This window comes from Tricharina praecox (genome assembly GCF_024521635.1).
Source record: "Tricharina praecox strain CBS 144465 chromosome Unknown BZA05scaffold_14, whole genome shotgun sequence".
In the NCBI taxonomy this organism is placed as follows: domain Eukaryota; kingdom Fungi; phylum Ascomycota; class Pezizomycetes; order Pezizales; family Pyronemataceae; genus Tricharina; species Tricharina praecox.
The window spans coordinates 481,347-493,425 of NW_026250416.1; the positions used below are offsets into that span (position 1 = coordinate 481,347).

General features: G+C 55.9%; 2 protein-coding genes across 2 annotated transcripts; both read right to left on the reverse strand.

Moving 5' to 3' along the window:
* Positions 1-124: 124 nt before the first annotated feature.
* Positions 125-943, reverse strand: BZA05DRAFT_445543 (uncharacterized protein; the record flags this gene model as incomplete). The annotated part of the gene is made up of 1 exon (XM_051487001.1): positions 125-943. One exon carries the CDS (start codon positions 941-943, stop codon positions 125-127), a length of 819 nt encoding a protein of 272 aa, XP_051338925.1.
* An 8,146-nt stretch (positions 944-9,089) lies between these two features.
* On the reverse strand, positions 9,090-11,625 carry BZA05DRAFT_400043 (uncharacterized protein). Its single transcript, XM_051483855.1, has 2 exons — positions 11,396-11,625; positions 9,090-11,294 (listed from the first exon to the last, which is right to left on the reverse strand). Exons 1-2 carry the CDS (start codon positions 11,513-11,515, stop codon positions 9,195-9,197), a joined length of 2,220 nt encoding a protein of 739 aa, XP_051338926.1. The 5' UTR covers positions 11,516-11,625; the 3' UTR covers positions 9,090-9,194.
* Positions 11,626-12,079: the final 454 nt, after the last annotated feature.

Genomic DNA, 12,079 nt, shown 5'->3' on the forward strand with positions numbered 1-12,079 from the left:
AGGATCCCGCCCGAGCCTCGGGAGGCCTTGATGATGTGTTGAAGAATGAAATGGAATGTTGTGCCCTCCCCGTCCGCCGTCCAAGTATCCGTGGAGATAGTTGGTATGGAGACGGATACACACGTCAATGGTGCTGGTGAGCATGTTGACCATCCGACAAAATAGGAGCCGCCGCTACTGGCACTCCACCGCCGCTCCCATCCCCTCGGTCCGCAGTAGCCATTATCGCTTTCTTATCCCTCTCGCGCCTTCTCTTGCCGCCTCCCTCCTTCTCGCCTCCCTCCTTCCCGCGCTGATTCCTCTTCCTCTTGCGCATCTGCTTCTTCTTGCATATTCTGACACGGTCAGTCGTCGCCCTCTCCAGCAGGCACAGCTGGAGCGAGGCCTCATCCGCAGTCGGATCGACGTCCATGTCATCATCGACCACCAACTCCTCCTCCTCCTCGTCATCCTCCACCCCTTCGTGCCCGGCCAAGTGGCTGTGTTTCGGGAGATTGTCGTTCCTCCGCTGCCGCGCAGTGCGATAGACCATGGCGACGTTGGTACCCCATCGCCCGCGGCGCATGGCCAGCACGTCGGGGATCGCAGGCGGAGCGTACACGTCTGCTTCCGGATCGATCTCGTCGTCGACCTGGATGGCTGAGAAGTGCGAGACAAGCTCATACTGCGGCGAATTGCGCCGCGGGGGTCGGTAGTCGTCGAGATTTGGGACTTGCCTCGAGCGCTTGATCGTGTCGAAGCTAATGCCGGTGTCGATTTCAATGCCAATGTCGTTGTTAATGTCAGGGTCGACTTCAATGCCTGTGTCGTGCGTGGTTTCCAAAAAGATGGGCTGGTATTGAGGTTGCGGCGCCGCCGGCAGAGGTGAAGATGTCGATACGTCCAATGGGGCAGGGTGCTGCGGAACAAGAGGCGGAGGTTGCGGTGGGATAAAGGTGTGCATCAAGAGGTCGAGGAGGGGGGATACGCACTATGGACGACTCTCCATTCGTGCCCGACTATGTAACACAAACGTGAGTCGACGACGGAAATTGACTATGGTTTTGAGGCGTTAATATCCTCAGATAAGCGGCAACCACTCTGTCCCCTTCCGTCCTTCCGTCCTTCTATCCCCCCGAAACTCCTCCTCTCGCACCGATATCCCTCTCAGTGAGGGAGTGACCCGAGCTGATCCTCTCTCTCTCTCCTTCTCCCTTCTCCCTTCTCCCTTTCCCTTCCTTCCTTCGCTAATTGTCACCTCGATCAACAGCGTTGCGGGCGGTGGTAAGGAGCGTGTTGAGTCGCAAACATCTGATGCAGGGCTGAAGTTGTAGGTGTGTAGTACCTTCGGCTCGGCGGAGTGGCGCTCGAAACCAAGCAAGTTGAAGGGAGCGGGGAAAACCGAGGGGGAGGCGGGACGGGTAGTAGTATTAAGAATTGTTCGCGTGTGTGTGTGGGTGTGTGTGGGTGTATATATTTAAATTTATTTCGTGGTTGTTTTGAGCGGTCGGGAAGAAGGCACCGGCCACTCGGTACACGTAGACAGAGGGAAGGGGAGGGAAGGGAAGGAGTTTAGGGGGTGGGGGAGGGGGGGAGGAGGTCTACATAGGAATAGGGAATACCTAGGGAATAGTCGGTTCGATATTGGACATGCGGAACGAGCATCGCTAGCAAAGCAAAGCTGCAGAATTCATGGCCGACAGCTGAAAAAGCAATGAATGGGGAGTGGTCCGTTCAGCACAGGTTAGCGGGATTTGGGGGGGAAATTCCACAGGCCATGGGAGGTTCGCAACGTTGCTTGCTTGCTTGTTGGAGAGGGGTGTGGATGGTGAGAAGTGGTATGCAACTGCTCTGGACAGCTGCCATTGCTTCTTTCGTTCTTTCTTTTTGTCGGGACGTGTCAGAACTACTGTGGATTGGAAGCGATGCCGGCGGGTCAAAAATGAGCTTACAAGAGGGTCTCCATACGTATGGAGGCCTCACTCTCTCCTCTTGACCCCACTCCTTGAAACCAGGCTAGCCAGCTCGACGCTTGCACATAGGCTCGATACTGATAGGTAGTTGGTTTTAGCACATTCTCTACACAACTACTGCACTGAGCATAACTAAATGATACATATACACATGGTGAACGGGTGGAGAGGGTGGCGGGCGATCGAACGTGGCGGGCAATCGACAGAGAGGACATAGGTACGTATAACCCACATGGTGTCTGGAGGAACTACTAGTACGGCACTAACTGGAGGAAAGGAATCTTCACGCGCGACTACATATCCGACTGGCAGCCAACTATCTCTCTCGCTGCAAATCGTGTCCGCTCGTGGAGGAGTTGGTGCTGATTCCCGTCTTGTAGCGCCACTGGAGCACTCTCCATGCATACCTGCTCCACGAGTCGGAAACGACAGAGGCGTACGCCGCACATACATACACCTTCTCGCACGACGTGGGACTGAAGAATCGGTGCGATGTTCCAATGCATAATAGGTAAGTTTGCGGTGCGGGCGCATAGAGCAGGAATGCCTACTATGCCTACTATGCCTACTATTATACCTACTATTATTACTACTCTATCACTACTTTACAGGCTTACCAGAGAAGGGAGTGTCCGATTGGTCTGTAGGTATGCGGCGCGGTCGCACTTACCGGCAGTGTGGATCGCTTGCTCATTTGTTGACTGCTCGTGGACCTCATCCGCGATCCCCGAGTTGTCGGATCGAGCGCCAGACTGCTGGTCTCATGGTCCGTCCGTCCGTTCCCACACGCTTCACACACACTTGCGTAGCGGCCGGCGAACCATCTACTAACCAGTACCTAGATACCCACTCTACTCTACTCTACTACCTATGGTTACGGAGGTGTAGTAAGAGCTTGCTGCTGCGGCCCGCAAAGTTGGTTGGTCCCCAGGACCGTGTTGGTTTTCGAACGGGCCCCACAGACCCCTTTCGCATGTTTGGGTCAGCTACTCTGGTTAGAGTCTATAGCACCTCTACCCGAGGATTATTCTTGTTACCGTCAACTACTATGCTAAGTACTTACCTAAGGTACTCTACTCCACCTGCTCGGCCATGGCCGTTGGCGTCTGGCGGAGGTTGCGGAGGACTACCTATTAGATGGTAGATACATAACTATGACATGTACCGCTGACAGCAGGAAACACTAGTGACCAGTCTCCGACCCGCCAAAATTTGTCACGGTTCCCCTCCAGCGCTCAAATGGCATAGCTCTAAGCAGTCGGTCACCTCGGGGCAGTGCTTTGGGCCGTGTTAGTTAGCCGTGCACAAACAACGCTGGCCACGACGACGACACGACGACGACTTGGCTGCGTTGCAGCGTTGTTGGCGGCCTGTAACTATAGGTACTACATATCATACGTATAGGTACTACAGTACCTATACGATCCGATTCTTATCCCACGACCACGCGTCAACATCCGAGCCCGACGGAGCGTTGAGAGTATCATATGTGCCTAGGTACTTGGATAGTTATCGTCTCCCCTCCGAGTCTCCGACGACGCCACCACCGACTCGCGAGTTCGCCGCAGATCAGACTGGGTATGTGCCGTACTGTACAAAATACCGAACATGGCTGCCTGTATGTAGTCTGTAGCCTGTTGCCTGTAGTTGAGTTCCTCGGGTTCGGCCCGCCGTTAGGTTACGTATGTATGTAGTGTACTCGCACTTGGGTATGTATCATACCCGACCCAACCCAAGGGCCAACCCACAACCCAAACCACACTTGTCCTTCCTTCCGGCACATGCCTTTTTGATGGCGGCGGCGGCAAGCGAAGAATATTGCATCGAACTTGCAGCTGCCGGGGAGTGGGGAAGGGCCCAGGGGAGGGAGGGGAGGGGGGGGGGAGCATCATCGGAGCTCCGAAAAAAAAGTCCAGCGCATGAGACATCTCCAAGACTCCAAGCTGCTAAGATACCCTGCGGAATCCTGCGGGACAGGGGGGAGAAGATTAATGTGCCATCCGCTAACTGTGATACTCATGTATAGTATCCTAGGTTTATACCCCCTCTGGGGCCCAGATAGGGAATTGGCTGGGAGTTTGAAGCTTGGATGGGCGGCTATGAGTGTGGCAGTGTGTGGCGTTTGGAAAGGCGAGGAAACATCGAAAGCGAGTCGAGGCGAGTCGAGTCGGCTAACGGATCTTGTGGAGTAGTTGTCGACTTGGCCCATCAGAGTTCGTCCACTCGGTCAAGCAAGACATCCAGACGAAACGGAGAGGACTAGGTATCACAACCACCTAATTGCATACCAAAGGGAGCCGAAGAACGGCCGCAAGACTACTACCTACTAAGAAGCATGTACTTGTACTCTACTATACATGGATGGCTGGGCCGGGTTCAAAAGGAACGGTCTTGCACGCACCCAGCTTACATATCAGTCGGCAAATGACTGGGTCAGTGGACAGCGATAAGTCAGGCCGTCAACATCTCAGACTTCAATGTCTATACTACAGTTTCATACCAAGTGCCTAGGTACATACTGTCCCAACATCTGCGGCCCGGCGGGTCGTGCAAGCCATCCACAGACCGTCTTCCCCTGCCGATATATGGGGGGGGCGAACCCAGCTTCAGCCCAAAGCGTCTACTCCATATATTCTACAAACTCTGTGGCCTGTCTCCCCACCAGGTACCAGTACATGCAACTACCTACCCAGTACTCTGCGTAGATTTGTTTCCCAACCACGGGTAATCCCACCCATCCCAATCTTACTTTACCGGTTAACGGATCCCTAATGCTGACGATTGATGGATACCGGTAGAGTACTCTAGACTCGTCTCTCCAGAGTAGGTGGTACTCCCGTAGGTACATACCTTCCCAGACTCCCAGTGCCCACCCCTTTTCCACCAAAAACAGAAACGCACCAAACTGTCGGAAACTCGCTCGGTTGTTGTCCGCCCGCCCCTCCCTCCTCCCCCTCTCCGGGACTACCGCATGCACTGGAACCGCGGGATAACCACCTACATACCTGGAGTAGAGTGAGGGGTGGGAGGGGTGAGTTTCTCTGTTGCAGGCTTGCAGCCTTCTTCTTCCCGGCTGTTCCTCTTCACATATCTAACATCCTGGCCCATCCCATGTAGAGTAGGTAAACGCGTCACACGCGCGCTCACTCCTGCGGCAGATCTGCATTGGCTCGGCGGAGGTTGTCGGCGAGTTCCGTTGCTCCCCCCTCCCTCCCCTAAAAAAATAAAATAGAAAAGCCCGGACACGGCGGGTCGGGCTTGACTTGGCCCGTGGGCACCTTGAAGATCCCGCCGCAGTTTTGGCGCCGTTGTCTGCCAGCGAGTACGAGTGCGAGACCCACCACTGACCTACCTAACCGAGCCGAGCCACCCATCACCGGGTATGGAGAGCGGAGATGGGATTTCGAATGTACGGTGGATGGTACGTACGTACGTATCTACATATGGGTCTTCGAGTAAAGTTCTCCAGACGTACCTACTCTACAGTAAATACCGGCCGCATCGAGCTGCGAAATCTAGGTACTGTGTACGCGGGCGGCCGGAAAGTCCATGGCCCCCGGCCCCCCTTGCAATCTGTGGCTCAGCCGCTTCTCGTTCGATACTCTGGGTAGATAAATACCTAGAACAGTGGCAGAGCCACAGATTTCAGCAGGGGGTGTAGATAGATAGCTGTGGATTAGGAATACCTCTCGAGTCTCGAGTCTCGATGGGGCGCGCTTGACGGCGCACCTCCGTTGACACTGGAGCGGGGCATTCGCCAGAAGTCGACTTGTTCCGTGGCGAGCAAGGGGAGAATCGAACGGATTATCGAACCATCGCGGGAGAATACCCAGAATACCCACCGGAATGCATCGGATCCGGCGCCTATACTCATGTACTCATGTACTCATGTATGTGCACCACTCTATTTCTTCGCACAATCTCCATTCCCGTGTGCACGGCTCCGGGATAACCAAAACCACCCATAATAGAGTACGACCCAGCCCGGGAATTTTTTACTACGCTTATTACTTACCCACACACTCGCATTAGTTAGAAAATGCTCTTTGCGGACAGACAGACGAGATCTCCCCGCCCGGTAACTACTCTACGGAGAGTGCTTACCTCCGCCTCCTCCTCCCCATTCTCCTCCTCAACGGCAACGGCAAGTGGGCGCTCTACCTACCTACCGGTACCTATCACACCCTTGAACTCGAATCCCCTCTCCACACACCCCACCCAACCCAATTAACCCCACGACTAACATCGCATACCACTCTACATACCTCCCCACCCAACCTTCTGGACTAACTAAAGAATTCGAATCCGTGAATCCCATCAAGTAGTTAGTACCAGCCAGCTGTCCTGCGCATACCGTAAGACCCGAGATTCCCCCGAGCAGCGCTCAACCAATAGTCAAAAAAAGAACGTCACGTTACAGAGTCTACATATAGTACATACTACACACGTACTTTGGTACATAGCAGATATCCAACGGGCGGCGGTGCGGGGCGGGTGATCAGGAATGATCGAAGTATAGTACCCCCAATTGGCAACAGTCAACTGGGAATCATATCCACGAGAGGATTCCATTTCGGAAACCCTCACCATACTGTCGAGTTTCGAGGTCGCATGTGGCGCACCCGAGAACCTGCGTGCACCTACATACTCCACTCTGGGTACATACACACGTACATCGGGAGTGGGCGGGCGAGCGGGCACGCGAGATCACTCGCTTTGCGGGGCCGAATGTGGACTGTGGGCGGTGAGGCGGCGGCCAGCTCACTGCATCGACGAATGGCGGGGAAAGTTTAGGTGGAGGTAGAGGTGGAACCGTAGATGTGGATGTGGGCGGGTGGAGAGAGACACGGGACGGTCCCGATGGATAAGGATCTGATCTGACAGCCTACAGGCCCGCCCGATTGGTTTCGCTCGCCCAGATTCCAAACTCCAGAGTCCAGAGATCGGCGCCCGTTGTCGCTTGGAATCAATCGGTGACATCTTTCATATCCGCACACGGCTCACCCCTCCCCCCGTCGATTACGCCCACTTCGATACGCCCACTCCATGGTACTCTACTATATGTATCGATGGGACGGTTATCCCGCTCTCGCAGACGACTTGCCCCCCACCTCCCCCCACCCCCACCCCCGCCGCCCCGCTTCGGTATCTGGGGCCACCGCGTCGGTGCGATGTGGGCGCGCACCTGCAACTCATACATACCTACATCATCCCCTCGGGTCGAGACTATCCGTCCGTCTCTGGAGCAGATGGCTGGAGTGCGAACTTGCGAACATGCGAACCTGCGAACCTGCGACGAACCGTGGTGGTCTCGACGACGACTTTCTCCTCCTCTGTTGTGGGTGTGGGGGGTTGGTACCGTGCACGAATTCCTCAGAGAAATCGTCGCGATGGTGGTCGTGGTGGTGGTGGTGGTGGTGGTGGTGTTGTGGGTTTATTTTTTTCCTTACTAGGGCATGATACGGACCTACGGACCTACCACGGTACTGCGGCCCCACTGTGGACTGGACTGGACTGGACTCGATCGGCTGGTACACCTGGGACATGGTTGCCATCGGAATATCGGAATATCTATAACTAGTACAGGGTCCCGGGTAGTTGAGTGTGACTCGTCTTCTCTTTCACTCTCTACAATCGTCGACACGTCGCCGCCGCGGAGCTGGAGAGCTGGCGATGTCGAAGCTATGTTTACTAAATATCTGTTTCGGTCGGTGATTTGAGGGGAGGCACGGACCGGAACGTGAATTGTTACTTCCGCCGTCGTAACTAGTGGTTAGTAGTGGTCGGTAAGCCCGATCGAGAAGGTACTAGTTAGTAGATGTGTACCAACCGTTGACGCCTAATCCTGGCTCTGCCGACGGTTGTTGATCACTGGTGCGAGTGAGAAGTGGCGACGATTGAGATACTCGATGGGTTCCGATAGAGATTGTAGGAGCCTGAGGGAGAGATAGTTATGGGCTGGTGAATCGGGGGTTTTCAACTATGATAGAGTAATCGGATCGAGCGACTACCGGTACCCCAAACTAAATGGCAGATATGATAATAAATACGCTCCCAGAAAACACAAACCCTCTCCGCCACTCCAGATCCTCGTTGTACATAGCCTCCGGAATCATCCGCCCAACGTTCTCCAACCGATCAGTGCTGAGTATTGATCATTGCAACTTGTAAGTGGAAGGTGGCTGGCATTGCACCGAGTACGTAAGTACCTACCTTGTAGCTAGTCACGTAGTCATCGGTCCTCGGCGGTCCCGGAGGTCAGGCCAATAGTATGAGCTCCGGGTCCGATTAGAAATCCGATCCAGCGCACTACTTCGACGGCAGAGTAATGTGTGTTAAGCGGAGCGCAGAAATGGGACCAGTTCAGTTGTGCTCTTGCTTGCGACGTGGTCTGCTGACTGACTGACTGACCTGGTCAGAACATCGCTGGTACCATACATGGTATCTCCATGATTGCATTCCTTAATCCGACAGATATCGGGCATGCTACGTCCCAGCTGCGTTCTACTACACCCGCACGGATTCCCCAAAGCTTCTCGCTGGGCTGCCCTGTCCTGCTTCCGGATGGGCAGAATCCTCAATCAGACCGACTTCCACCCAAGATTCCAAGAAGAGCGCCCTGGGATGTGTGCGTACGTAAGAGAGGCCTTTTGATACCGGTATGCACTCCCATTCACGGTTCACCTGCCACCTTAAGGTCACGGATTCTACCATGCACGTGTTCATTTGGCCTCACTCGGCTAGCAGCGAAGGAATGGGATCGTTATGACCGCGGTTCTCGACCAACCCGACCCAACACACTCCGCGACTCGGTCATCTTATGCCCCCCCCCCCCCCCCCCCGCCGCCGCCGTCGTGGGGAAATAGGTACTGCTACTGAGACGATGCCAGGGACGATACATCATCGGCAGTCACGAGGATCACACCACACCATTCATGAGGTTGCACTCGTGTGTCAACAGAGGTGCAACGGTACTTCTCCGTGGATAGGTGCGCAATCAATGAACAAACGAAACAAGCAAGGTGAGTGGCTGGCTAGCAACTTCAAACTGTCAAAAAGCCACTTACCTACCGAGAGCGCCCTAGACTCCCGGGTTATGTTCACGAAAAGTGCTCATGATATAAGTGAGCTTTGATACTCATTGAACACAGTCTCGATTTCCATACTGGACAACAGCTACATTAAATAGATACATGGTACAACCGTTACATTCGTTTGAAATTCGTTACACCTCCGCACTCCTTACTTGACGACGATAGCGCTTCCCTGCGGCATCCTCGCCTCATACTCAAGCGGCAAATCCAGATCGCCGCCATTATCCATGCGCAGCTCCCACAGTATCTCACCATTCTTCCTCATCTGCGCGGTGCCCAGCTTACTCTTCGCGGGGGCGACAGCGACCTGATCGCCCTCGTCCCTGAGGCCGCGTGGCTGCAAGAGTGAGATGCGTAGCCTCTCGTCGTCGCTGACGGGGACCTGATCGAGCACGAAGATCTTTACGGGGCCCTGGCGGGCGTTGTGGATGCGGATGGAGCGGCAGTAGTTGACTACGTTCTCCTTCATCATGATCATGCCCTGGCTGCTGGACTTTTTCGAGGGCTTGGAGTAGTGCACCTGGATGCTCTCGTCGACGCCGAGGCCGACGTCGAAGTGGTCGCCGGGCACGCACAGCGGAATCGACGTGTTGCCCATGAACGAGCCGTCGAGAGTCAGCCCGGCTTTGCCGTGCAGGAAGGTGACGCCCCCCGCTTTGGGGTTGATGACCCGCGCTTTGAGGAATACTGACGAGCGCAGCTTGGGCACGGCGAGGTGAGAGAACTCGACGGTCGGGAGCGTCACGTCTGTGATTATGTGCCGCCGGATGAGCTTGGACGAGGTGATGGTGCGCACGCCGGGGAGATCGTAGATGGTCGTCATCCCGTGAGACTCGGCCGATGAGGTGGCGACCTGGAGTTTGGCTAGCTCTGCGAGTGGGAATCTGGAGGAGGGGCCATCACTCGGGGGTGGTGGTGGTGATGGTGGCGACGCCCTCTCCCTCTCCCTGTGAGCACTATTAAATCGCGTCAAGCGCCTCTCATCATCGGAACTAGGCTCGGCGGCTGCCCGGTACGAGGATGATGATGTGGTGGTGGCGGTGGAGACCCGCTTTTTTTTCGCCCGCAGAGCGTCGCGAAGGGCTTCGGGGGCAGTGTTGGTAGCAGCAACAGGGCTGTAACTAGGACTAGCAGGGTTGTAACTATATCTAGGTCTGTAGGTGTCTTTCACAACGTTCACCGTCTCCTGCGGCATCGACGACTGCGTAACAGCATGTAGCTCCTTTCGCAGTTTGACCTCCGCCGGTGACAGAAGTCCTCCGTCGTCCCTGACTTCCCTGCTGGAGGCGCTCTGCAAGGTGACATTCCACGCTGCCATCCAGGGAACCTTATCCTCCAGGCCGCTGAAGGTATTCTGGCTCGTCGAGAGTGTAATCTTCGCATCCTTCCAGGTCTCTCCGGTCCGATTGGTGTAATGCGCACGATACGTCAGCGTCCCCTGCTGCTTCGTGGAGTCGAGCCTGAGATCGTAATGCGGCGTCCACGACGCACCGCCAGTGATATACGAGATCCGCAGGTATGGCAGCTCCCTGACGGGCATCTCGTCGTCCTCGGGCTTCCTAGACCTACCCATTTCCGCCACAGCGGTCACCGTCTTCGTCTCAGCCGGCAGCACCCCGTTCTCCACCGTGATCTTGATGCGATACACGCGGGACGGCAGCTGGAGCTTCTGTTCGCGTTTCTCCTCGCGCTTATCCCTCTTGAGTGCCTTCTTCAACTCTCTCTCCCTCCTCGGCTTCCTCCTCTGCCGATCAAACGCCCTTTGCAACCTCGCCTCCTTCTTGACCACCGCATTGATCTGCTTGTCAACCTTCTCGATCTCCTCCCTGACGCCCTTCATCTCCTTGTACAGCGCCTCGTCCTGGCTCTTGTACCCCTCCAACTCCGGCATCGCCGGCACGTTCTCGGCGCAGTACTGCATGTTCCTCCTGAGGTAACCGAGGCGCTCCCCGGCGGATCTCAGGCGGTTCTGCAGTTCTTCGCGGGTGCTCCGGAGCGCCTTCAACTCGGCGATGACAGCCTTGAGCTCCGGCGGCCTCAGCGCGTCCTCGTCCTCGCTCTCCTCGCTCTCGCCATCCTCACTATCCTCGCTGTCCTCACTGTCCTCGCCCATCATCCGGTTCGCCACAGAGTCGACCGTCATGTCCGTCACCACTGCCCCCGCGCTCATCCCGTGCCCCTCGACTTTGATGCTGTGCTCGTCCGCCAGCGGCGTCAGGTTGTTGATCGTGATCTCGGTCCTCCCTGGCTTCAATTCCCCCGCATGTCAGCCACCTTCCTTGCGCCTCCCTCGCACTCACCCCTCGCACTTCACCCCTCGCACCTCGGAAGGGAGTGGAAGGGATTCACCTTAATCGCCACATCCGCAATGTCGCGCACCACCGCCGCCCGCGTCGGGTATATCGTCACGCTCCGTGCCGTAAGCGCCGAGATGCTGTATCGCAGCTGGTGGACGGTGTCGTCGGCCATTGCTCTTTGCTCTTTCTTTTCTCACTTCTCTTCTCTTGTGCTGGGTGCGGGGGGTTCTTCCCGTTGCTTCTGATCGCGAGCCGGATGCGGGGGGCGCAGCGGCGGGGAGCGAAGGAGGTTATATGGCTGCCTTGCCTGCGGGATCCGGAGTCACCACACTCCACACACACACGTAGCACAAGGTAGCACAAGATAAGGCAGCCATCCAGAATCCCAGAATCCCAGAATCCCAGATGAATCTAGGAAACGCAGATCTGTTGAGTCATGGCTAGGCATTGGCATGGCATGGTGCGCGTACAGGTACTCTACTATATCTACTCTAGGTGGGGGGGATGCGGGGCGGCGGGGGGGGGGGGGGGGGGGGGGGGGGGGGCACGTATGTGGAGTAAAGTACGTACGTACCTCCGCCGTTGAGAACAATCTACAGCTCACGGAACCACCGACCGAGACCGGGTGCGGGACTGGGACCGGGGCCATGGAGCTCAACCCCGCACACGTCTGACGAGTATGATGCCTGGAGTACATAGAGTACATAGAGTACGATACCCGGAATGATGCACTCAC